Source organism: Nelusetta ayraudi, unplaced genomic scaffold (genome assembly GCF_046127955.1).
Source record: "Nelusetta ayraudi isolate G7.1 ecotype Tasmania unplaced genomic scaffold, CSIRO-AGI_Nayr_v1 ptg000028l, whole genome shotgun sequence".
Lineage (NCBI taxonomy): Eukaryota > Metazoa > Chordata > Actinopteri > Tetraodontiformes > Monacanthidae > Nelusetta > Nelusetta ayraudi.
Window position 1 is genome coordinate 3,530,001 of NW_027466078.1, and position 27,500 is coordinate 3,557,500.

General features: G+C 43.8%; 2 protein-coding genes across 10 annotated transcripts in view; one reads left to right on the plus strand and one right to left on the minus strand.

The window, feature by feature from the left end:
- stat4 (signal transducer and activator of transcription 4) overlaps positions 1–2,787 on the plus strand; it is a 32,772-nt gene extending 29,985 nt beyond the window's left edge. Inside the window, exons 46-47 of the mRNA XM_076030416.1 lie at positions 618–2,036; positions 2,107–2,787. Coding sequence (XP_075886531.1) covers positions 618–767 — 150 coding nt within the window. The 3' untranslated portion in view covers positions 768–2,036; positions 2,107–2,787. The remainder of the gene's footprint in view (positions 1–617; positions 2,037–2,106) is intronic.
- glsb (glutaminase b) overlaps positions 2,765–27,500 on the minus strand; it is a 33,602-nt gene continuing 8,866 nt past the window's right edge. The window contains exons 5-18 of one of the 9 annotated variants that reach the window (XM_076030580.1): positions 25,893–25,972; positions 24,642–24,805; positions 21,009–21,067; positions 16,330–16,362; positions 15,848–15,906; positions 12,527–12,593; positions 12,312–12,362; positions 11,332–11,508; positions 10,516–10,647; positions 10,053–10,145; positions 4,615–4,676; positions 3,962–4,038; positions 3,728–3,791; positions 2,765–3,170 (exon numbers count right to left, since the gene is read on the minus strand). In XM_076030580.1, coding sequence (XP_075886695.1) covers positions 3,029–3,170; positions 3,728–3,791; positions 3,962–4,038; positions 4,615–4,676; positions 10,053–10,145; positions 10,516–10,647; positions 11,332–11,508; positions 12,312–12,362; positions 12,527–12,593; positions 15,848–15,906; positions 16,330–16,362; positions 21,009–21,067; positions 24,642–24,805; positions 25,893–25,972 — 1,260 coding nt within the window. In that variant the 3' untranslated portion in view covers positions 2,765–3,028. Of the gene's footprint in view, positions 3,171–3,727; positions 3,792–3,961; positions 4,039–4,614; positions 4,677–6,117; positions 7,090–7,155; positions 9,074–10,052; positions 10,146–10,515; positions 10,648–11,331; positions 11,509–12,311; positions 12,363–12,526; positions 12,594–15,847; positions 15,907–16,329; positions 16,363–21,008; positions 21,068–24,641; positions 24,806–25,892; positions 25,973–27,500 lie in introns of those variants that run through there. The other 8 variants (XR_012927183.1, XR_012927180.1, XR_012927181.1 and 5 more) reach the window with 8 other exon arrangements.

Consider the following 27,500-nt stretch of genomic DNA (forward strand, 5'->3'; position numbering starts at 1 on the left):
GCAGCAGGTGGTGGATGGACTGATTTGGTCACACACCTCATAGGAGGGAAAAAAAAATACATAATGAAGAAAACATGCTGCTTTAATGTCAATTGAAAATGAACCAAAGTACAAAGTTCCAACAAAATCAGTGTCTTTGAAGGCCCCACGGTATTTAGCTCTTTATTGAAATGACTCTTAAAACACTGAAAAAAAAAAAAGATGAAATACAGCTATTTTATGACTTACTATTTATTAATGTCACTTCTTCAAGTTCGGCAGAGCTGGCTTAAAGAGCTTAACAGGATGAACTTGGCCCCCGGGCCATAGTCTGCCCATGCCTGCGTTAACCCTAGCCCTATTTAGAACTGTCAGCTAGAAAACAAGCACTGCGATGTGGCGCTCACAGAGATCTGCCAGACACGACGCTTGACTCTGAAGAGTTTGAGTCGACTTGATCAGAAGTTGGATTCCATGGCGTGTGTTTGCACCCCAAGCCACTTCAAACGGAACTAAACCTCGTACACATTTTTCTGCAGATTTCAGTGGGTCGGCAGGGACAACATCAGATGTGTGTTGAGCAGTGCAGGCCGCAGCTCACCCAGCCTATTTTTTTGTTTTTTCTTTTTTGCTTGTAGTTGGAACCCAATCAACTATTCAGAGACCTAATGAGTGACCTTTGGGAATCTTCCTGGCCACTGAACCTCTGTGATGACTCCAGCTTCGCCACCCTGAATCAGGAAGAGAAGCTCATGTCAGAAGAGAATTCAAACCTGTGCGGGACTTGAGAGCGTGCGGGCCCCTGATGACTGCTCTTTTTTTTTTTTTTTAAGTCCAGACATCAACAATAGTTATTGTCAGAAGCATTTATTGTCAAGCTTACGGCTGTAAACGGTAAAAGTTAAAACGGATGTTTCCTGCCTCGACAGTTTCGACTGTAGCTCCAATCTTCTTCTTCAGAAGACTCGAACGGACCCATCGTCTCCGATGGGTCCGTTCGAGTCGGCCCGGCTGTTAAATGACGCGTCAGCAGCACGTCGGATGACGCTTCTGAAGAAGACTGGAGCTACAGTGGAAACTGCCAAGGCAGGAAACATCTGTTTTAACCTTCGAACTGTCCGAACCAAAGGAAAACCGGGTGCATGTACGAACGAAGACGGAATGAATGTTTTCAATCTAGAGATGCGACAGTTCTTCTAAAGGTACAGTGTGTGAAAGTGTATTGGTCAGATTTTAAATTGCAGTGCTCATTCGCTCAACATCCCCCTCCTGAGCTTGCCGTTGAACTACGGTGGCTTTGCATACGCAACCCTGAATACCTTCATCATAATAATAATAATAATAATAATAATGATAATAGATTTTATTTGGCAGCACCTTTCACAACACTCAAGGACACTTTACAGAAGAATAAAACACAATAAAATAAAAATAAAAACAACAGATAATTAAAAGAGAACAATAAAATCACAGGGAGAGTATGCAGATTTAAGGCTATGGGGTCATGGGTGGCTTTGAATGTATATAGAAGAGACCGAGTGATGTTATTAATGTGGCAGTGGAAAGAAAGTGAGCTGTCAAGGATGACACCCAGACTCTTAACCTGAGGGGGGGGGGGGGGGGAGACACTTGTCCGCCTCCGTTGGTTTATTTCAGGACGCGGGCGTTCACCCCAGATGCAAAACGTGCTGTCAGACAACCGGATTGTCCACACCAGGCTTCCTTAGAAATATGGTGGTGCAAGATGGCAGCTAGCGGAGAGCAGGACTCTCATTGCTCTGTGTGTGTTCTTATACATTATACTGCATATGTTCTGTGGGTGGGAAAACGAAATGACTTTTATTGTACTGCAAGTACACACTTTTATCAATGTATTTATGGGCAGTACATTAAGCTTTTACCAATGTAAAAAAATCATAAATCAGGCCAAACTTTACACACTGGACCTTTAACCTGTTATGGTAAGAAAGACACTGATGACTGTTCTATCCCTCAGGAATGATCAAATCCATCCATGTGATGAAGAGGTCTGATAATTGGCCTCGGATTATTCCTCTGTTCCTCTCAATCACATTTCTTCCTGCCAGTGTAGCCTGGCTGCATTAGCTCATACCCTTCCTTTTGGAGTAGCGTGCAGCATTAGCTCCACTGCGTCATGTCCCTGTGGCTGCCTACGATGCACTGTTGTATTTTTACAAGATTATTGCCAAGAGTATCGTGGAATAAACTGAAATCTAAAGGTGAACACTGTACTGTATACTTTGACCAACTAGAATTGCGCCCTCTTGAGGCTGGATGATCTGAAATCTCAGTGATCCATCTTGGAAATTCTACTGCGCACGTGTATGTTGCATGGATGCTGGATGTACACTGATAATTCAATGTATCTGTTTATTAAAAATAAACATGTCAGTGCTTTCCATTTTCATATTTACAGTGTAAAGTAACACAAACAATTTCAGATTATTATATACTACTAACCCATGCAAACACTGCGATGATTCAAAAGTGAGGCTCTGAAAAAAGCAACAAGAGCACAGAAGACATGACCGTGTGCATCACAGGCACTACCTTTGAGTCTTTTGTTCAGGTGAAAATAAAACTCTTTACAGATTACTGCTAAAAGTAGGCCTGAACAAAGAACGACATTAAACTGATGGACAATGTCATCACAATTCTTGTCTTTCTGCCATTTTTGTTAACATTATTTGCAGACAGCAATCCTAGATTATTAAACTACTTTTTCTTTTTTGTTTTATTTTATTTTACTATTATTATTTATTTATTTATTTTTATTTATTTATTTTTTTAACTTTTTTGTGAGTTTCAACTTTCAAGAATCATATAGGTTAACTAATTTTATTTGACCCCAACAAAAATCTGTGTACATCCATAAAATGAACACACACACACACACACACACACACACCTCTGGTACTGACAGTCGTGTGTGTGAACGACTCAAATGCGACAGATACAGTCTGAGCTCAGTGGTTAAAGTGTATATATAGGAGCTGAAGCCACTGATGAGGAATCAATGGCCGTGGCCCTACAGCAGGCTGTCCAGGTCGGTCCTGCTGCCTTTATTTTCAGCGTCCAGCCTGCAGTATTTGTCCTGGCACTGCTGCAGGAGGGCGACCACGTCATGGTGACCGAAGTGCGTCGCCTCGTCCATCGGCGTGCTCCCCCACCTGGTGATGAAAGGAAGGACAGCCTCAACGGTGAACAAAATCAATCAAATGTTGTTGGAAGTGGAGCTTTTTGAACTATGCTGTTGTGTGCTTTAATATAAAACTGGATGATATTTTAGAGGGAGATTGTTTTGGAGGACCTCGGCTTTGGGGTCACTGTTCAAATTTTCAGTACAGAAAATAATAAACGTGTCGAAAATAATATTGTTATTGTTAAAAAAAACAAACAAACAAAAAAAAAGAGCAACTAGGTAAGAATTGTTGATTGCAGTGTAAAAAAAAAATCCCCTGGTGTTCTTCAACCAATGATTTTACAGATAGCTTTACTTTTCTTATTCTACAAAACTACTGGTGTTCTGACAGATGAGCCTCGCCCTTTGATTGGCTGACTGTTCATGGAGATTGGAGAGTTGAAGAGTTGGAGGAAGCGCAGCCATATTCGCTCAACGGGGTACTCTGAACGCTGCTGGTACCGTGGTTGTACATCATATACTGAATTATTTTCTAAATTGAGTTGCTGCTGAGGAGGACAGTGCGAAAAAAAAAAAAACCCCCACCTGTCTTTGGGCGCTGGGTCAACCCTGCAGGCCTCCACCAGGAAGCGCACCACGTCCTTGTGTCCTGAAAGAACAGTCCGGGTTTGAAACAAACTTTGGCTTGGACGTTGAACTTTAATTCTAAATGACGACGACAGCAATTCATCTGATAAGGTTTCTTGATTGTGCGGCACGCTGACAAACGCTGGATAAAACGTGGCGTCGAGTGTGTTTGCTTCTTCTGCAGTGCTTCACCTTCAGCTGCAGCAACATGAAGGGCTGTTCTCTGGTCATAGTCCCTCTGCTCCATGTCCACAGACGACAGTGCCAACCTGGAAACATTGTGAAGGTCACACACACACACACAACGTAACACACCGACGCGGCCATAGTGAGAGTTCATTATTTGAAGGATTTAATCACTCTTCTTCATTGTTTTTTTTTTTTTTGTGTGTGGACGTTCAGACTTTTTTCCATGCTTGTTTTCTCTACTAGCAGCCTCCTTAGCCATTTTAATGCTCTTCTGTGAGTGTCTTAGCTGCACGACTACTCCTGCTTCTAATGGAATTGGTGAGTTTTGATTCTTGACTATCCAAGAAACAAGAGACTACGTTTAATAACCGAACACACGAGCTGGAGCAGTATCTTTCCAGAAATTGTTGTCTGGTTATTCGAGATAATCCACACACTTTGCTATCTACGGCTTATTGCAATAGATTATGACTGGTGTGTTCTTCAACAAAAGGTACGTTTTTGTCAAGAGTTACACCGCATTTGTCGAGCTCGCTCACGAGTTAGCTAGAGTTGATGCACTTCCTCAAGCTGCCACATAATGTCAGCAAAGTACAAGTTGCAGTTTCTCGTCCCTCTCGTCAGCCATGGTTATTTAGAACGGCGAGTGCGGGCACCTCCTCAGGGCGGAAACGTCTCCCATGTAGGCGGAAAACAGCAGATCGACGACGGACTTGACCTGCGAACACAGGCGGACAGATTCACGTTGGCAGACGTCATAACCGCTGAATTACATTGTACAAGTACAAGTCGGTTTTTACAGCAATGGTGAGAGTATAACTAAGCTTTGATTCAATGGTGTATCTTTTAAATTAGGAAACGAGTGGTATTCCTCAAACCAAACCTCATCCATCTCTGTAGTAGGGCTGTCGTGTCAACAAGGCTAAACGTAATGTAATTGAAATGCTATTATGACTTAAGACTCTTTTTAAAAAACAAAAACAAAAACAACAATGAATGTCTTCAAGAGGAAAATAAGGGCAACTTAGTATGAAACTAATCTATAGGTTGGATGTGGCAAAGTCAATAAAGTGTATTTTCCCATGAGAAAAAAAAAGGAGAACAAATGATTGCTGAGGTTTTCCGCAACTTTGGAATTTGTTTTAAACAGGGCCGAAGAAATGAAGATGGACTGGTTTTCTCTGTCAGGGCACGTCCAAGACAAACATGAAAACATGAAGAGGGTAATATGTGAGTCGAGAACAGTTTGGCTTCGTCTGAGTTTGGAACATCCATCCATTTTCAATACCCGCTTCCTCCTGCACTCAAGGTTGTGTGTGTGTGTGTGTGTGTGTGTGTGGGGGGGGGGGGGGTCATGGCTAGATGGTATCAAAGATTCGTAAGGAAGTGACGTAGGTTCTAAGAAAGTCTCGAAAAATCCCCTTGAAGACATTGCTAACATCAAAGAGGGCGGCTAACATTGATAGAGATAGGCAATGACTTTACCCTTATGTAACTATCCTTAGCCTCGCATCCTTAGAAGAACTGCATTCTTGACCGGTACCGTAACTTCAATTCTGATCCCAACCGTTGACTCGGACCACAATCCTAAACCTAACCGTAACCCGAGTCCTGTTCCGAGACCCAACCGTCGATTGATGTTATTTCATTCATGCTTGCAGTGGAGCCTGGGCTACTCGGAGCCTCCAGCTCTTCAGACGAGAGCTGGAAAGAATCTACGAGACTTCGTTAGAATCTAAGTCACTTCCTTACGAATCTTTGATACCATTCTAGCCCTTACCGTTGTGGGGTTTCTGCAGGACCTTCTCCCAGCTGTCATAGGGCAAAGGCAGGGTGACACCCGGGGGACTACTCGCCAAACAGTCAATAGCTCTCCCTACCTTTGGTCAATTCAGAGTTCCCAATTCAACTCACATGCATGTTTTTGGACTGTGGGAGGAAGCTGGAGAACCCACGCAGACAAAGGGAGAACATGCAAACTCCACACAGAGAGGCCCCAAGTCTTGGAAGCGAACCCACGACCTTCTTGCTTTGAGGCGACAGCGCTATCACGCTGATCACTCAAAGCATTTTGAAATTTGAGGTCATTATTTTGACACAGTGGGACAAGAGAAATTAACATGATGCATGAAGAGACAAAGAAACGTAAAACAAACTCATCACGATGGATTAAAATCATTTATTAATATTTATACAAAAACATGCATGCAGGACGAGATTTGACAGAATGAGGAAACATTGGATTGATGACACCAGGAAGTGATGAATGCATTGAGAAGTCCTTGAGTTTGATTGTGGGGAGAGCTGATCACAAAATTTCAGTTGATGATTGGATTCACAGAGGAGAAAAATCATGGAATCAAAATGGACAGATTGCATTGGTTTTGTCATTGACCAGGCACTGGGGTTCAGATTCAGAGTCTGATGACCATTTGGTCAAAAATAAAAACAATCAACCCCCCCTGTAACCCCCTCTCCTAAACTCACTCTAAAGACCAAGTATGAAAGCTTCAGCAGCATACGGAACCTTGGAAATGAAATGACATGCCGTTCTTTTCAGTGTTGGACATTGGGCCTTTCGACATGGAAATATAAAACATGAAAGATTCCATCCCTGTGTTCACCCCTGCGAGAGAGCGAGCGAGCGTGTTGCCACTTTCTGAGAGAAAAGCCAACACAAGGTTGATCTTTGGATATATAAATATGTAAATACAGCTAAGCACTTCCTGAGAGTTACACTACTTGAACAAGAGAGGCAGACGATGACTTTTGCAGCAGTAGCCATCGACTGCATTCAAACTTTGTTTTTTTGTTTTTTTTTTACCCCCAACACAGTGCTTGGACCAACTAATACTGTATCAAGCCCACTGCAAAAATAGAAGGAAGCCTCATGAAGTTCACGACAGAGGAAAAAGGAGACAACGCAGGTCTTCTAACATTTCGTTGGACTGTAACATTCTGTTCCGGGTTTGACGTGAAGGTGAACCAGACGAGAGTAACACTGAAGCAAAGAAAAACAAAATCATGACATAAAAAAAAAATAATAAAATGAAAATAAAATGTACACAACGTGACAGAGTTAACGACCAGGATCAGCAGCTCAAGCAAACGCAGCAGGTGTACGGTCACGACTTCATAATAATAATAGAATGACCACACACACACACACACACACACACACACACACACACACACACACACACACACACACACACACACACACACACACACACACACACACACACACACACACACACACACAGTGACGTCTAAGGCATCTGCTGACACGACGGTCATCACCAAAACACAGACGTGATTGTCTGATGATGCGTTTCAGTACTGAGAGTATGCGTGCACGGACAATCTGTCCACATGGAATGGGTTTTTAATTCCTTCCTACAAGCATGGGAGATCCCCCCCGCCCCCTTGGCCTTTTATTCAGACAGGCTGGCAAACAGATTTTATGAGTTTGCAAAACTAGAATTTTTGGAAACCTGCTTCCAGGGAAGTTTTCAGATAACTCCGCTTTTACAGCTCGTTTACACAGGATTTTATTTTTAAAAATATTTTGTTTTTGGTTCATGTTATCGTTTGTATTATCTTCCTACACCCAAACTGGGTTTTTAAGCCATTTCACCACAGCCCTAAACTGACTTTCTTGCTGAGCCCCTGAGCCTTAAAACTTCAGCCTTTCGGACTATAAGCTAGAAAAGACAAAAATAGCAAAGTATTAAATTAAAATGACTTGAAGGTGCCATCACAATACACCAACAACTGCGACCAGTCATTCTCCCTCCGTCTCCATATATTGGAGCCGTCAGCAGATTTAAGGCCTACAACAACTCTACATAAACTAAAAGCTGACCTGACTTTTGCAATGTCGACCGTTTTTACTGGCAGCCACCAGTAGAGGGAGCATTACCAAACCAACACGTGTGATTCATGGCATCAAAGAAGGGATACGTTTTTACGTTTTTATAGGGCACAATATGACATCAATCTCGTGCAGCTAGCTCACAACGATAAAAAAAAAATTAATAATTTGGAATTCGTAATTTAGCGTAATTTCAGTTTGAAAACTACCGCCAGCCGTTTACAAAGACGCAGTTTCAGTATCCAAGATGCACAAGTTGCAGTGAAGACTTGTGATCATGTGTAACAGGTCACCTAACCTCTGTGTACTGACTCTGCACTGCCCCCTGTGGAGCATTTCTCAGGACACACACACACACACACACACACACACACACACACACACACACACACACACACACACACACACACACACACACACACACACACACACACACACACACACACACACACACTTTACTTATATGCCAGCATCTCGAAATGAAGCAGCTTGTTAATAGTTTAAAATCTTTCGCTGAGCTGAACTCAAGCATAAGGTCAAAGGTAAAAAAAAACAACAACAAAAAAAAACAGCCCTGACCCAACCTCTCGCATTTCCAAAACTAGAGTCACGCATTAGATTTGGAGTGAGGCACAAATAAGTTTTCCATCTGAAAGTGATTCAATTCTACATTGATGAGTTAACGTCGCCGCGACGCGGCCGCACATCGGCCGAGACTCACCGGAGCCAAAACCAGGACGACGTTCATCCGCGCGGTTTTTAACTTTAAATTAAATACGAGTCTGCATTATTTTTTTTAAAAAGAGCATTCAGCCAGAAAGAGAAAAGTCAAGATAAAACAGCCTGTACACTGTACACAAACCCTCCCATCCCGCCCAAACACACACCAAGGCAACAAAGAGGTGGTGGTGAAAATCTCAAGAACACTCGGCCCCCACATAAAAACAGAGAAAGGCTCTAAATTTGCCCAGACAGTAACCGCTTCACACACAAGCAATAAATAAACCTTTATGTCATTTATATCTCATTTATATCTATGTATAAATATGTTGTTTTTTTTTTCGGGGGGAGGGGGGGGGGGCTTGTTGCGCACTTCACTTTGTGACAGTGTCCATCCTATATACTACAGTGGTGGAGCTGTCCTCATGCGACTCGGTGGACGACACTTTTCTCCACAGAGGGGCTTTCAGAGTGAGCTCCCGTTGGAGGCTCTCATAATCCATGGGTCCGAAGTTGTGCAGCTGTTTCAACCGACATGGACAACACGTTAGTCCTGAGCTAATCTGGGGAGTTTAAGTGTGTGTGTGTGTGTGTGTGTGTGTGTGTGTGTGTGTGTGTGTGTGTGATTCACTACTTGCAGGAATCCATAAAAACAAGAGCTGAGACCAGCTCATTGGAACAATGAGTGATAAAAACAAAGATGCCGGGCCGCAAGGGAATTCAGGCTACAGTACCACAAGTGGCCACAGAGCTGTGCTACAAGCAGTGGCCCTCTGGCATTAAAGGTCTGGTAGGTCAGGTGTGTAATATTTGGAGACCTTGAAGAAGGCACAGCGACATCAAGTGGTTACGTTCTAGATTGCAGCATCTTTCACGCTCCCTCTCCTGAGTTTGCCTCTGAACTACAGTGGCTTGTGCACCCAAACTTGAGCTTCTTGTTTGTCGTTTCATTTGAAGATAGCAACCCTATGGATTGTCCACACCAGGCTTCCTTACCAAGCACTGGGAGCAAGAATCTCTCTGTCTCTCTCTACGCCTCTCTGCACAAAACTAAATTACTTTCCTCGTACTGTGATTTTACACTTTTATTCATCTATTCACTGGCAGCATATTAAGCTTTTAACGATATAAAAATCCAAAATCAAGCCAAATATTACACACCGCACCTTTAAAGCTGCATTAAAATACTTGTTTTGAATTCACAGTCACACTGGTCAACACCAGGGCCCACGAGTAGCTTAAAAATAAAAAAACATGAGGTATCCTTTACTTAAAATCTTTAAACAAAAACATAAATTTCTAATAACTTGTACATAGACTTAAAATACATATGAATATTGAGGTATCAAGATAAATCTTAGCATGGCGGCACCGAACACATGGCAGACTCTGGCAGCCTCAGCACCACCTGTTTGTGAGCAGGATGCTGGTGTGCGTGTGAAGTAGGCGGGCGGTGCGCTTGCCCCCTCCTCCGCACGACACGGCGTCGCGTGGCCTTACCCTCTGCTCGCCGCCTTCCCTGCGGGGGTCGTACTTCTTAGCAAAGTGCCTCAAGTTGTCGTAGTTGTGAAAGTTGAAGAGCTCGACAAGGTCCTGAGTGGGTGGGTGGGTGGTGGGGTGGTGGGGAGAGAGAGAGAGAGAGAGAGAGAGAGAGAGAGAGAGAGAGAGAGAGAGAGGGAATGAAGACATTATCAAAACATTTAAAAAGCATAATTTGTTAAGTTTTGCTACTTAACACTTAACACTATTATCCTTTTCTGTCTACCATATTCATTTCCTCTCTTTCCCCTCCAATAATGACGGCTGAAGGATAAACTGCTGTGTCTGGGTTTTACAGAGTTCTAGTGACTCTGGCAATAAGACGGAGCGCTCATTTCTTATCCATCCGACTTCCTGTCCTCAAAGAAACAAAGCCACTCGAGAAGCGAGCGAGCTCTCTTGGGTTCTTGGAACGTCAACATACGGTGCAGAATTGGATTCCTCTGACAGAGTTGCCCAGCTTGTCCAGCGGAGGCGACCAGCACACAACACCCATCACGTTGGGCACGACCAGCAGGATCCCCCCGGATACTCCGGACTTGGCCGGGAGGCCCACCTGAAACACAGACAAGCAGGGGGGCAGCGACGCAATCAGCAGGAGCCACAGGAAACGGTGTAACGGAGACAAAGTGAAGCAGTCCATCACATATACCTAGGCTGGAATATCGCACCTGTTAAAATGCAAGCGTGGAACGATTTGGAGATTTTGAAGAAGAAACAGCGACATCAAGTGGTCACATTTTTAGACTGCAGCACTCATTTCACTTAAGTCCCCTTGGGGACTCTGTGCCCTCCCTTCTCCAGAGTTTGCCAGTGAACTACGCTGGCCTGCGCACACAAACCTGGATGCCTCGTCCACCTTCTTCTTTGCGGGGTCATTTGAAGACGCGAGCGTTCAACCCTAAATACGATACGCATGTGGACTGCATTGTCCAAAGCAGGCTTCCTTAGGAATATAGCGGTGCAAGATGTTAGCTAACTGGAAGCAAGACCCTTGATCCATGGGTATTCTTAAATGTGAAAAAGAACCTTTTCTAAACGTAGAAAAAAAACGACCTACTTTTATTATACAGCGAGAATATACTATACTGTCCATAAATACATTCATAAATCAAGCCGGATAAGTATTTCGTTTTGCCCTCGGGGATTCAAACAGCACACCCCAGTGGCAGGAATGAGGAGGTTTTCTCACCAGGAAACGGACAGGTGACACGGATGCGATTTGGTGGGAATGACTTACGAGGAAAGCAAACTGTCCGGAGAAGTCGTACATGCCGCAGGAATGCATCAGGCTCAGCGTGTTCCTCACCGCCTCGGGGCTCAGCACGCGCTCGTGGGTGATGGGGCAGATGCCGCCGTTGGCCAGCGTGGCCGCCATGACGCTGGCGCTCTCGCAGTTCACCTCTATGGAGCAGAGCTGAAGGAAGATTTGAAATGAGTCGGTCGGCAACTCCCGAAAAGAGGTTGGAGATTTCACTGCTCCAGCCACTTCAAAGGGAGCGATATGCTATCAATTTTATTTATTTATTTATTTTTGGTCAGGATTCCAATTTCAGCTCCTGAACGTTACTTTTATGGAGCCAGATGTTTTAACACCACTTTAAACAACAGCAAAAATACATTGTCATGACAGCGCAAAACTTTTATTTTTACATTTTACAGGTGGTTTAAATGAGGATTCCCCCCCCCCAAAACAAAGTTGTTGCACTTCTGTCCTTTAGGCATAAGGATCATTTTCACTCGTAACAAAAACAAAATTCTGCGAGTGTTTTTAGCTCGCGCCTCAATTACGTGAACGTCAATCACCATGTGTTTGTGTGCTTGTGGTGCAGCCACTGTTTGCCAGAGAAATTATTTTTTGTGTTTCAATGTTTATTGACAACAGCAGGGATTGAGTAAAAAATTCAAGAGTGCCTTGAAGCAGTTTTCCACTGTTGCACTATTTGCATGCTTGAGGGCAATTTCAACAGGTTGAGTTTGTTGGCTCATTTGAACGTCTGACAGCAAGTACAAGTCGCTCTGCAGGTTTTGAGAGCCAGAGTATTTGCACATGCAGAGCAGGAGGCGTCCGCTGGAAAGGAAGCTATAAGGCGTTTTAAAGAGGAAGCAGCAATTGGATCCGCTCGAGACGCCCTGACCAAATCAATAATGCATCTTCGGCGGCGTTGAATCAAAGCTGAACATTAACACGGGAGGTTAAATTATCTTGTCCAGACTTACCTGAAAATAAAGGTCGAGGACAGACGTCATGTCGGTCCCCTCAGGGAAACACTGCAGAGAAAAACACCAGAGTTGAGATCAGTTTCTGGTCCCTTAGAATGAAATTAGATGATTAAAACAAGATTTAAAAGAAAAAAAATGCAAATAAAACTAGCATTTTTACTCAGGCAAAAAAAAACAATTAATTAATTAATTTGTGAAGTGCAAGGTCAGACCTTTTTCTCCTTCAAGTAGTAGCCAATGGCAAAGTTCCTGTCACCCGACTCGCGCTCAGACTGGAATCTGTGGCACAAAAGAAAAAAAAAAAAAAAAGCAGAGCGCTCCCATTACAGTCAGGAAGTGTGCGTGTGTTTCGTCAGCCTGGGAGCGTCACAGCCATAGGAGAATGATCAACACTCTAGCGTGACAATGTGATGATGCTGCAACACGAGCCCTCGTGCCTGGTTCCCGTCTATAAACACTGAGCCTGTGATGTCACTGTGCCAGTGACCGTTCCAACAAAGGGTGCGGCGACAAATCCTCACTCTTAAAAGAGGATTTGTAGGCGTCGGCCTCATTAGCTGAGAAAATGTGCGCTTGGCAATGAAGAGTGGAAAAACACTCCTTCAAAATAAAAGTTAGGGCGAGGGCTTGGCGACCGAGTTTTGATTACCGCAAACCAGGCCACTCACAGTTTAATCAAAAATACCTTAACATTTCAATATAGTTTAGTAAATACGTTTTTTAACTGTTGTTCGGCGACCTTGAATGCCTTGAAAGGCGCCTTATAAATTAAATGTATTATTATTATTATTATTATTAGATATGTTATTAGTTTATTCGTTTTTGTTATAAGTATGCCTCCTCTGTAAGGCTAGAAATGTGTTATATACCATCTATAACCAAAGACGCAAATTCAGACAGGCTTCTCAGGGGTTATTCAAAATGCTTCATTATGCCCAACATAATGAACCTTTGTCAAGTTCAATGGTGCAAAAATAACAATTTAAAAATAAGGAAGGAAATAAGACTTTTGCATTAAAAAAATAAAATAAAACAGCCGGTAAGAAAATAATGGCTCTTTTACTTGACAAATAAGCAAATAAATATGAAATACAATTTTATATTATATTATTACTTCGACTTTAACAAAAAGAACTATCACAAACTTTTCTACGCAATGATGAAAATATGTTACTTCTACAAGTTGCCAGTTCATTGCAGGGGCAGGGCCAACATTTTTGTCCCTTTATGAAAAATACGAACAAAAACAAAAGCCCAGACCAGGATGTGAAAACAGGACGTTTGGTCACCACAGTGCAAGGAGGAGAATTTCTCTTCTACCGTCTTTCAGTGCGTATCGTGCGTTCCAGTGTTTAGCAGCACGCCAGCACTCTTACTGTCTGCAAGGCAGCAGTTTTTTGTGGCCGTAACAAACCTCCCATGCGAGCTTGGAGCTCTGCAGTATTGCTCATCCACCAGTCTGGCCAACAACAGAGACGGTTGCTCCAAATGGCGAACAGATTTGTGAGCAACCAGGTTCCTTTCAGGACGGAGCTTCGGGAGGTGCGGCGACGACGAGACAAAAGCCGGAACAACGGCGCTGAGCTACTCTGAATAGCCGCAGAGGAACGATTGCCGCAAGAGGGATTAGCCCGAATTCTGTACGCAGTGCCCAGGCTAATCCAGGTCCTTGTCCGTCTCTCGAACGACAGCAGACCTGGAGCTGCTCACGACACGCGGCAGCTGCCAAGCTGCAGTGTTGCCAACTCGCCGACTTTCTCGCTAAATCTGCCGACTTTGCAACTCCCTTACCCCGACTTTTTTTTTGTCAAAAGCGACTACCGACAAATCGCACTCGCGTCTTTTCCTGGTGTTATTGGGAGGCTTTTCTGGCATTTTGGAGACTGACATGGAAGCACAAATTGCTCCTCAGCAGTTCCTGTTTTCAACAAGTAGCAGGCGCTGCCACGAGCCCCTCCCCCGACCCAAAGTAGTCACAGGCGGTCACAGCCTCGGGCCGCGCTCGACAGTCGGGCAGCAGCAGTGAGGAGACCCTCAACACTCTGCATCCAGTAGCTAATGAATCGCACACACCCTGCCTTACAGAGTGAGATGTAAATGTTTGTTACATTATTGCATTGCAATTTATATTCCAACAACAACCCTCTGAAGCCCTATGCTCATTGCTCAGGCTAAGATATTGCACCTCTGTTACCTGTTTTTGGTCAGTGTTTAAACATAAATACACTGACATGTCATTTTGTTGTTCTGTTTGGTGTGTGTTTTTTTTGCCAGTGCCATAAAGGAACAATGCTTTGTGATATTTGTTGTTGTTTTTTTTTTTTTTTAAAGAATTTGAAAAGAAAATATTGCACTGTCACTTTCATAGTACAATGAAAGTTTGTTATATAAAATATCTACAATGTATCAATAGATTTGTATTGAGTCTGTCTCTAATAAATGATGTCATTTTTGAATCGAACTGTAACCTGTTTACCTCAATGCATATCGAATAGTTTACCACAAAGAGATGTGCAACCCTGACAGGTTGCCAGGTTGTGTGGCTATTCACACAAACAACACAGGACACACCGGCTATTATTGTTCCAAGTAACACTGTTGTTTAAATTACCTCATTGGGAAAAAATGCAGAGGCTACATAAGTGAAACAGTAGGTCACATACAGACACATATCTATATATAGTATGTGTATGTGGCTATCCATACCAGGGGTGTCAAACTCATTTTGGTTCACGGGCCACATAAAGGAAAATCTATTCCCAAGCGGGCCGGACCGGTAGAATCATGGTATGGTCATAATAACGTAGAAATAACAACAACTTCCAGTTGTTTTCTTTCTTTTACTCCGTTCGTGTTCTTTGAGCACTCTGCAGTCTGCATCAGTGTTACCAACTCCTCAGTAAGGAACGTCGCTGTCCTAAAAGTCACAAGACGTCACCAAAAGACGTCATCGTCTAATTTGCATAATTAACACCAGGAAAAGTCGCTAGAGCTGTCGCTCGTCACTTTTGATAAAAAAAAAGGTCGCTATTGGGAGAATAGCGACGTTTTGGGGGGAGAAAGTCGCCAAGTTGGCAACACTGCTCTGCATCAACTTTGTCTGTTTCGACAGAGACATTTCGGGGCAATGAGGGTATCCAATTGGAGACGTCCTGGGGCAATGAGGGCAGCCAATAGGAGACGTTCTGGGGCAATGAGGGCAGCCAATAGGAGACGTCCGGGGGCAATGAGGGCAGCCAATAGGAGACGTGAGTGGCTGTACTTGTACCGATTTGCTCAGCCCCAGTATTGAGTTTGTTTGCGAAGCAGAAACTATATTGCGACACCAAGTGGACACATTTAGAACAGCACTTTCTTTCATGGAGAAATTGCAGTTTTTATATTTTGCAAAATTATCTCGCGGGACGGAAAAAAAACAGTTTGCGGGGCCTGATCCGGCCCGCGGGCCGTATGTTTGACAGCCCTGGTTTATACTCTGTAAGAGATGAAGGCGCAGTGTGTGAGCGGAGAGAACGTTAGCCAGGTTTACTTACGTAGCGTTGCTGAAACCCACGTACTCATTTCCCGCCATCTTTTTTAGAAAGGTCATGATCTGAGGGAAACAAAGGAACGCGTTTCAAACTGGGGAACGGGTCTGCACTTCCCAGATGCATAATTTCAAGAAAGCGCCCATCCTTTCCTGTCAACTTCATTTGTCGCATTTGAACATTTTTTTTTATTTAAACGAGGAACAACCTGACTTGATTTGAACATCCAAGATCACAACCCGTTTAGCATTCTTCTCTTTAGCTAACACGTGGATTCCCGGCAGGTAGCAGCCCAAAATGTTCACAATACAGTAAATATTGAAAAAAAAAACAAAAACAAAACTGTGATATCACCGGATGATTTGGATCAAAAGCAAAACATTGTGACATTGCACCCTCTGAATCGAACTTAGCCGTTCTTCAACAGGCCCTGCGCGGCTAGTTGAAGAACTAGAGACATGGTTTGAGAGGAGTGGCGTTTCACTTACGTAGTCAAACTTCTCCGCATTGCTTGCACTTTGCTGAGGGGGAGAAAACAGAGTGAGTCGTTAGCGCCCTTTGCACGGAGGACAAGCAGCACGGCATGACACAAAGAAACGCTAATGTGGCGCTACTGATGACCGATTTTTTACAGAGCAGGCAGATGTAGCAAGGGTTTTTTTGTTTTTTTCACTCAGATTGTGCTAAGTAGCTAAAGTATTAATGAGGCTGGTGTACAAGTCGGTTACAAAGAGGAAGGTCTATGAATGTTTAGTAGACACGAGCATCGCCGCAACTTAACTGGAACAAAACAAAACAAAAGAAATAAAAATCTCATCGATTGTAAACATGAGATTTTACTATAAGATGCTATAAATGAGATATCCCTGACTGCGTGTTGACTATATATATATATATAGGTCAACAGTAGCACATCATGGAGCCATTAAACAGGAAAAAAAGAGGAGAGACAGGAAGGGTGTAGATTTTTTTGTGCGGCCGATCACCTTATGCAGTTTCACTACTTTATGTTTAAGAAGCTTTTTTAAGAAACGCTGAACATTAAAAAAAAAAAAAAAAAAAGGCAAATAGTTTTTAGTTTCTTCCTCTGCAGCGATACAAAGCAGACGGCACTCACGTAGGTGTTATAAAGATTCGCTAAATGACGCTAACAGAGAAGTGAGGTTGGAGGGGGGTGGGGTCAAGGAGTTGGGAGGGTGCAAGGTGAAAGAGAGGGGATGGGTGGGGGGGGAGGGGAGAGAGAGATTTGGAAAAGGAAGAGAGAATTACCAACGTCATTTGACCTGCAGCAGCGGTAATTTTTCCCCCCACAGTTCCTACGTCTGCAAAATACGCAACAACATACAAAACAAAGAGCAACAACATGTAGCCTTCAAGCACCGTGTGACAAATATTGTTTTTGTTGGGGTGGGGGGGGGGTTTGGTGGAGTTTGGGGGTGTGGGGGGTGGGTGGCAACTCGAGCTAAATGACTCTCCACTTCAACTTCAAAGTGAGCAATCAAGATGAAAACAGGGAGGATGATGGCAGGTGCAGGTTGGATGGATGTTATATCAGTTGCAGATATTTCTTTTGCAAATATTGCAAACCAGCGAGGATTATATTTGCAAGCGGTTCAGTGGCGACGCCGTATCAATGTCTGAATGAATGACTGAGTCCCAGAAGTGTGCGCTGGTAAAAAACCGGGTGGCTCTTAACTTGGACGCTTCCCGTTCCGAGACGGTGACTGCGTGATGCACCTACAGAAGATGTGCAGCTGGAGAGAACGCCGACTGAGTTGAGCGAGTGGCTTGCACGCCTGTGGGATCCTGAGCTCCACAATTTAAAGGTCTACGCTGCATCATATTTGAGGTTTGGAGAAGAAACAGCGACATCAAGTGTTTACATTTTGGAGTGCAGCGCTCTTTCGCTCCCCCTCCCCCTCCCGAGCTTGCCGGTGAACTACGGTGGCCTGCGCACACTAGCCACCGTCTTCTTGGTTTTATTTGAAGGACGTGAGCGTTCACCCCAATTGCGAATTTGCGCTGTGACGCAGCTGGATTGTCCACAGCAGGCTTCCTTAGAAATAGGGCGGTGCAAGATGGCAGCTAACTGGGATAACGACTATATCGATCTCTGGGTATCCTTATCCCTAACCGTTGTAAGGGTAAGAAAACCAAATGACTGTTATTTTACTGCCAGGATACACTTTTACTAATGTATTTATGGGCAGTACATTAAGTTTTTACTCATATAAAGACCATAAATCAGGCCAAAAAGACCGCATTTACAATGATCTATTGTCATAAACTGGAGTAGAAAAAAAAAGTACAAATATACGTGTTCATTAAAAGTAACAAAAAAAAAAGAAGAAAAGTTGTGCTTTTATTCGTAAAGTAAAAAAAACCCTGCATAAAACGGCACATGCTAAATAATTTAGTATCATTTGTTTGCAATACGCTTCCTCGCCACTAGGCGCTGTTAAATCATTTTTTTGCACCGGTTCGTCGTGACAAGTGAGCTCTTAGGGAAGAAGAAGAAGTCTTTCTAGCGGCACCAGGGCAGAGTGGGAGGCGGGGGGGGGGCTTTGCTCGGCGGCAAAATGCCACGAGTCACGCGGGAGCGACAGATGGTCCGGCGAGCTGCACACCCGACGTGCGCACAGTCTCAGAGTCACCGCACAGAGGAACATGCAGAGATTGTGATGAGACAGAGTGCAATATGCAGACACTGTTGGACTGGGGGAAAAAAAAGAGATAAATAATAAAGGTACTTTCCCCTTGCTTTAGTATTGTAGTATTTAGTATTGTAGTATTTAGTACTGTAGTACTGTGGCATTTTAATGAGTTCAATTACATAACATAAAAACATAAAAACAGTTTGTGTCTCAGCTCCAGCGTCGACACACGGCTGCATGGTTTCCCCTCTGACCAGGTCCGATAAAGACGACAACTTTATATCGCTCTCGTTAATGGATTGGTCATAAATGTTGTTGCGCCACATGATACGCCGCACCATAGAGGGATTACTTATTCACACCCGGCTCAAACATTAACTGCATCCCCCCCCCCCCCCCCAGCCTGGGATCAATAAAGCGTATCGACCCATCAATCCGTCCATCTACATCTAGAACTGTGTTGCGCAAACTTCACATTTGTGCCATCGCTAAATGACTCGCTGTGTCAACTCCCGACGTCTTAAATGTGCAATAACGGAAGCGGCGTGCATAAAGAGAGTTAAACATTTGCTCGGCGCGGCCTTTGAAGCCGGCGGGGGATGAAAACAAGGCCGGGCGGTGCAGACGGGGAGGTGAAAATGAAGGATGTGAATGAAGATGACAGAAAAAAAATCATACACAGTCGTTTAGAAAAAAATGCAAACGAGAAAAACGACGCGTGTGTGGGGGAGGGGGGGCGTCGTCCTGCAACTACTTTCAAGAAGGAATCAAGTCACAGCGGTCACATCGACATGCAGATAGACAACATCAGGGCTGCTCCACCGCACCGTCTGGGGCCGTTACCGATTCCACTGGAGCGAAACAAACAAACTGCAGTAGCTGTGATTGTTCTGCCTACTGTGACGAGCGGCTCTTGTCAGACATCTTCCACCGTCTCAAGCCTTTGCTTACACTTCAAACACCGGCACGCAGAGAAACAATGCGACCGTCGAGCCGGTGAAAATCAAACCGCGACTAATCAACGGAATCATTTACGTAGGACAATTCCTACTCGCGTTTCTTAATCGGGAGAAATGTAGAAACGGGATTTCCTCTTTGATCTCTTGTGCATGGAGGCCCACTTATCACACGTGCGTTTCATCGAATGAAACAAAACCCCGTCGTGACTCAAGGTTCAGGATTGCGTCGACTCTTAACGCAGCATTTCCAAACCGTGTGCAATGTTTGGCAGACGTCCAAGTCGTAGCTGTGTCTACAAGCGACGGTGGCTTCAATCCAAAATGTTGTTTTCCTGCGGGGTTTTTTTTTTTTCTTAAACCCCGCGGTGCAAATCCAGTCCGACAACTCTTGCGTTGTTTTTAGTGCGAGCGCCTATAAACCGCAGGTGTGACGCGGGCCGACATCCCGCGGGTGTCGAAGGCTTAACAACCTGAGAGCGGTCATTAGCGGATTTAGGAACGGGCTTAAATAAACCCGACGCCGCGGCAGTGAAAACAAACTGGGTGTTTGAACCCGGTGGTGTAATCCTCCCCCCCCCCCCCCCCCCGCGGCCGGCCGGCGAGCCTTTGAAGCTGTTGGTGGATTCGCCAGCGAGCCGACCGCTAGCCTCGTGTCACCGCCGCCGCAGCTCGCCGAGTGCGGCGTCCAAATAAAGAGCGCGGGGGTGAGTTTCCGCCTTTTTTCCACCCCGCCCACCTTGGGCTAATGCTGCGGCGGTGTTATTTTCAGCCGGGCTGATTGGCGGCGTGCGTGCCGAGGCTGCTAAGTTGCTAAGTGCCTGCAGGGAGGATTAGCGGGACGCTCAGATCACCGCGACGCCCCGACACAACAGCGACAAACGAGATCAGCCGAGTTAAAAAGTCTCAAGAGTTTAACTGTGCGCGTGTGATGGGTCCGATTCTGTAAGGATGAGGAACAGGAACGCACCGGTACCGATACCAGTGTCGGGTATTGGTACCAATTGGTACCAGTATCGGATAACGTTACCAATACCGGGGTTTTGCGCTCTACTCGTGCTCGTAAAATTTGTGCCGATACCACGACACCAATAACAGTTGTATATGCATGTATAGGACAATTTTGTTCAATTTGTGTTTGAACTGCGGTGAAACTTGTGACAGTCAGCCAATTGTACAAAGACCTGTTGTTCAAATAACAGAACATTCGTGGAAAAAAAATAAAATAATAATAATTAAAGTAATTTAATGACAGTAATTCTATAATGTGTAATGGCTTTATGAAGTAAATAGGACAGAGAAAGCTATAGCGGAAGAGCGTGACACCTGGTGGCTGTGTGGCAGGACGCTGCAGTGCTGCGAATGTAAACCAGGTCGTGTTTAATCTGATCTGTCGCCGGCCATTCTATCTGCGCAGTAAAGGAGCTCTGAAGATACGGAGAGGTCCCTCAAACTGAAACTCGAGCAGAAGTGAGAAGATAGATAAAAAGAAAAAGAAAGAAAAAGCACACAGTGAAAACGGGGGTGGGAGAAATAAAAGCGGGGTGTGCTTTTTACCTTGATGAGGGAGGTGCAGACGATGGCGCCGGCGTTCACCATGGGGTTGTGCGGCTTATCTGCAACGCGACAGAGCCGAGAGTCAGTGGTGTTTGTTTGAAAGTGCGCACATGGAGAGAGAGAGCAAACAGTGGAGTAGAGGCAGAGCACACACATAGTAGACAGTAGGTAGTACATAGTAGATACAGCGGAGCTGCTGGCGTGACACTCAGCTTTTATGTTTGTGACTACATACGCTAGCTGCATATATATGCACATGCATACATACGCACATACATATATACGCTAGCCACATACATATATACATACGCACATGCATACATACGCACATACATACATACGCACATATATACGCTAGCCACATACATATATACATACGCACATACATACATACATACGCACATACATATATACGCACATATATACGCTAGCCACATACATATATACATACGCACATACATACATACATACAAACTGCATTCAATAAAAACCATCTTCGCAACCAATTACCTTTCACAGCAATATAAAAATAAAGCAATCAAACAATTATGTCAATATGATGCACATAAGTTGTAAAATAATCCGACTGTCCATATGATGTGACTATCTTGTTTTTTTCCCCCTTTCTTGCTCTATAAATATTTTATTTTGTTTCTTTATTTCTTTGCCATTCATATAATTTCCCTTCTTTTGCACTCCATTGTTGCTGTAAATACGCAACTTTCATCAAGGTGGGACTAATAAAGGCTTCTCTTCTCTTCTCTTCTACTCTATTCAGGAGCACCTCTGAGCTCTCGCCAGGCTTGTAACCCGAGATGGCGGCTGAGGGAGTTGCTTCTGCTGTTTATCCTCTTTCACAACACAGACACATGGCTTTCTTGGCACATGAAAAGCAAAATTCCAGCGCAGGAAGGCCGCCACTGTTACAAGTAGCGCCGCCCTAGTGGAGCCGTTCAACACCGCACAGATGGGGAAGAAAATGATGTAGGCAAACACTCCAAAGTTGCGTTATATAAAGGCTCCTTATCCCATCAGCTGTGTGCCAGATAAACTCCCCTTATGTTGAATCGCATTCAAAGTCACCATAGATGAACTGCCAAGAACGGAGTTTCCACATGTTGTTGAATTACAAAACACCACCAGTCAAAAGTTTCCACACACCTTCTCAATGTAATGTTTTTTTCTTTATCTTTACGACTTTAGACATTGTCGTGGAATAGACTGACTTTTACTGCACTTGAATGACTTGCAAATTATAAATGTTTATCTGAGGAACACATGATTAATGAGGCACTTATTACAACACAATAATAATAAAAAATGATAAGCCGTTCAGTTCTCCCTCAAGATTTGTGTGAGATGTGTAGAGCTTTTTTTTTTTTTTTCAAATGAGTGGTTGTAGCACTCTCACTATGATGTGCATGGGTGCAAATAAAAGTTAAACAATCATTCATCAGAATGCGTTTCATTTCAAGAAAAGATTTCCTTCTCCTGTGCGTTTTTAAAAGAACATTTAACCAATATTGACAGTTACATACACTACCAGCCAAAAGTATCAACACACCTTCTCATGCAAGGTATTTTCATAATTCTTTGCTACTTTTGACCCTGTAAATACATACCGAGTAGGGCTGAACGATAAATCGCATTTGCGATCATATCGCGAGAGGACAAAACAAGATTTTCTAACCGCAAAGACTGCGATTTGATTGACGTGAGTTCCGGTCACGTGACTTGCGAGCGGCGCGAAGCCAAGCCAAGCCAAGCAGGTAGTGGGAGGATTTCTCCTTTAGACTTCTCGTCTCTGTGCCGCCCTGGTCTCACTTACTTGAATTGATCGTCAGGTCTAAGAAGCCCCTCCCCCAACCAGGACGTTGACCTCGACCGCTAGATTCTTCCGCTCAGGTCTTTGAGTTCACCGGGGGCTAGCTTACCCGCGAGGCGTTTGTCAAGGGCGTGAAAAGAATTCTGAGAATTCGTTTGTCATTGAAAGCACAGCGGCCTGTTTTTCTGGTCGGCTACTTTTCTCCAGGTGCCGCGGCCAGGTCGCCCCGACGGAGGAGACGCGCTGGCCTTTGGGGTTTAGCCGGCGGGCCAAGAGGCCCGGGTGGAGCGCGGAGCAGCGATGCGTATCAACACAACCGACAACCGAGTGAGTCCTTCAAAAGGAATGTCTGCCACGTAACCGACGCCCTCTGCTACGCTCACTTTGTTTTAGTCAGTCCAACAAATGTATCCGACCGCTAATGACCTCAATCGCTTCGCGCATTTCAACAGCTGGAACGTCAAGACTGCAGCTCCTGTGCAAAATGATGATTTTCATTGCTACGACGTCACCAGTTCTGTCCTCCGCGAAGTGAATGTTTTACGAAAATAAACAAGAACGACAATAAAAGTCAAGGTAAAAAGAGGTGAATCTGGTTTGTCATTTGTCAAATTAAAAACAGTGACATTATTAGTTTAAAATAGGTTCCTGAAAGCTTCTATTGAATTTAGTTCCTGTTTTGACAGGGGGTCAAAAAAAAAAAAAAAAAAAATCTTGAGCACCGCAAAGGCTTTGGGTTTGGTGGAGAGGACGCAGTGTTCTCCACCGCTTACAGGAAGCAGGAAGTCATGGGAGGACGTGACTCTACTCAGGGGCTCTACATGAATCACACAACAGCACGAGCACGGCCAAAGCTTGCATACAATGCAAAAGTCACAGTTTTCCACTGCAAAGTGTCCACAGCCTGTCAATAAATTTGCCCAAGAAAGGAAAATGTAAACATCCGTTGTTTCCTTCTTGCGCCGCACTTTCAAAAAGCGTTAAGCTAAAACACACAATCTGGGAAATCGGCCTTTTGTTGCGTCACAAAGGGTACCAGGGACACCTCCGTCAGGTCTATGACATCACAGCCTCTGGAATCAGTCTCACAAAGAAGCTAAGACCCAGGCAGCTAACAGAGGGCTAAACCAGACATGTTCAAGAGATCTGTGGAGGCCTTTGGATTGATCACACTTTAAGATGGATCTTAAAAATCCCATGGAAACTGTTGTTATCTTTGCTCGTGAAGACATCAAATATATGAGCAAGGTATGTGGAATTCCTTCCGAGAGCCTTCACACCTTGTGCAACTCTTCCCCCTCCCCTGTGACAGACAGCATTCTGGACTTTTTAACTGGACTCAATGGCAAATATGCACTAATGGTTTATAAAGCCTTGCTTGTCACTGCCTTTGCACATCTGCCCCTGGTCTGTTGTACATAGAGTAATTTGATTTCTTAGATTTTATCGTATATCTTGTAACTACTGTATTGAACCACTTCTAACTGTCACTGTAAACTGGAACTACTGTATAGTTTATTTTTATCCTTCTATTTTCACTTTTTGCATTGTTTTTTTTTGACTGCTGCAACAGTGTAGTTTCCCAATTTGGGATCAATGAAGTTCAATCTAAACTAATTAAAAAAAATATATTAAATAACTGTAAATATTATTTATATAATGGCTGGCTTCTTTGAAGAATCCAAAAATACAAATTATTTCACTTTCTTTTTTTTTTTTTGCTTACTGCATAATCCCATTGAATCCCATTGAATGAGACACCATTCAACGAGAAGGTTGCCAGCAGCAGGTTTCCGGGTCAGACTCACCGTCTTCATCCAGGAAGAGCTTATTGAAGCGCAGGCCGCTGGGCTCCTTGCCGATGAAGCTGTGCACGTGCTCGGTGCCGTAGTCGTTGACGGCGACGGCGTACTTGAGCGGCTTGACGCAGGACTGAAGGCAGAACGGGACCTTGGAATCTCCGACCGTGTGCCTGCGGACAAAAAGGCACGAGGGGATCAGTCGGAGCGGCCGCGGTCTCTGGGGAACCGAGTCACAATTGCGGAAAAAAACAGCGTCAAAGTGAAAGTGAAATGACTCTTTCAGAACGCCTATGAGAGGAATGTTCGGGTCCAAGGACCAACAAAGCAGGCTGACAGATTTACTGTGCGACTTCTGATCCAGACAATCTGTCCTGTGCCGTGTTTTTATCTTTATTGGCCTTGCTGCCGCTGGTGGGACAAACAAAAACACACCTCCAGATTACAACATGCTAGAGCAGAGTAATGGACACGCATGATGCTTTCTCTACACTTTGGGCCAACTTCTTGCACTGGTTTATCGGGGGGAACACAAGGTGCAAAATGTGATGGTTTTTCTTTCATTTTCACTGCAGATTCTCACTGAAGGCGTCAAAGCTACGAATGAACGCATGTGAAATTATGCAGTGAAATAATAAGTGTGACCAACTCAAGGACAGCTTATATTTTAGATCACAGGTGTCAAACTCTGGCCCGCAGGCCAAATTTGGCCCGCAGTGTCATTATATTTGGCCCGCCCTATTTTCAAATCTATTATTTGCCCCGTGGAAAAATGTAACTGTTGAAATAAAAAAAAAAAAAAGAGGGATACGATTTTACTTTACATTTATATTGATCGAATTTTTCTTTTTCTACATACGTTTTATAGCTTCATATGAAACATATTATAGTCTTGTTCAACAACCGTTTCATTGGTACATAATTCCATATATCTTCTTCATAGGTTCGATGTCTCTACAATGTAGAAATGAAGTGTTTTTTTTCAAAAAAAAGCATCGGGAAAAGAAAAGTCTTTTTCTCACATTTGGTTTTGATTAAAGATGGAGCACTCTGACTGCGATGACAGCATTTGCAAATCAAAGATAAACAGAGAAAATAAAATAAACAATTGGAATATGATAATCCATGCAGGATTTAATTATTGCCTCATGGGTCATGTCGTTCCTCAGATAAACAATGTTAATTCTGCTAGTAATTTGAGGGCGATGAATGCCAATCGTTCATTGATACACGTGTCATGTGAGTGTTTGGGCGTCTCACCTCTGTCCGTCCACTGTGCACAAGGACACGGACCACAGGTCGGGGCTGAATTTGGCCAGCTGGGGGATGTAGTCTGCAACCTGGAAGGGAGTTAAGGCAGCGTGAGGAAGGGCTCAGCTTACGTCCGCTTGCGTCTACGTGGGCTCAGGCTTCAGCGGAAAGCCAACGCCGTGAGCGTGCACGCGACGCGACTGGAAAGGTATCACTTCCTTCGCCGGCAGACTCTCGACTCTGCATGACAAAGTGTTTCCTCAGTGCCCCTGGTCAGGTTCCATGGTGCGGCTGAGCCGTGCGTGAGACCTTTTGAAAACATTAGTGGTGCAGCAGAGGCTGGGTATCGCTCAATTTTTTTTCATTTATTTTTTTAATTCAATACCAAAACTTTCATAATCCATTTTACTGGTGAATAAAAACAATCAGGATTCCAAATCAAGTTTGTTGGATTCCTGTTCCTTTGCTGCTTACGCTACGCTAACATTTACTAAAAGTGAAAATGAAAACAAACACTGCCAGTGTCTTTAGTTCACGCCTCAATAATGTGACTTCAGATGTTGACACGAGGGCCGAACGATAAATCGCATTTGCGATAATATCGCGAGAGGACAAAACGAGATTTTCTAACCGCAAAGACTGCGATTTGATTGACGCGAGTTCCGGTCACGTGACTTGCGAGCGGCACGAAGCGAAGCGAAGCAGGTAGTGGGAGGAGTCGATGCTGCGACGAGCTGGACGGACGGAGTGACGCGCAGGGAAAAGGTCTTCCTGGTTGCCACCAACGGGTGGCCGTAGTTTAGCAAAACAGTGTCGGGAGAGATAAATTAAAAAAAAAAAAAAAAAATGCAGAACGACAGCCGAAGCAGCAAGGACCACAACAGTCGGAGTTGTGTTTGTTTGCCGGGAACCGCTGCCTCGTAAGTTCGCACCTTACAGCGATTTTAACGCTGCTAGCGTGTTAACATCGGTTGAATGAAGCTGTCGCTGTTTTGTGCTGTGTGTGGACTTAAACAAAATCATTCTAAGCCCTATTAAGAGGTCTTGCAAAAAACAAAACAAAAACACCAGTAGATAAATAAAGGCTCTTTCATATTAATTCATGCTTCATTTTGCTTTTATCTTAACATTAGCCTAGCCTATAAAAAAAGAACAATGTGTCTAATAAATCTGATATGCTTATTATACTACATATAATGTTTTGTTTGTTTGTGGAAAAATACATGAGCGAAAGATAAAAAAAAAAAAAAAAAAAAAAAAAAAAAAAAAAATCGCAAATTAAATCACAATCACAATATTGAGAGAAAAAAAATTGCATTTAAATTATTTTCCATAGTCGTTCAGCCCTAGTTGACACACACCAGCCAAAAGATTAGAAAAAAAAACATGTACTTTCTTAGATATTGGGATGGAAAGACGATTGATTTTTCAATATTGGGTAAGATTGGAGCATTTCGGGCGGTGCTACAAATGCAGTGAAGTTCGGTACATGCTAGCAGATGCAGTTGATTTTTGCATCAGGAGATGGAAGAGCACGATGTCTTAGCTAATGTTTTTTTTTTTTTTTTTTTATCTTTAAGTTCTCTCGACTTAATTCATTTTGGGTGTAAGTGACAC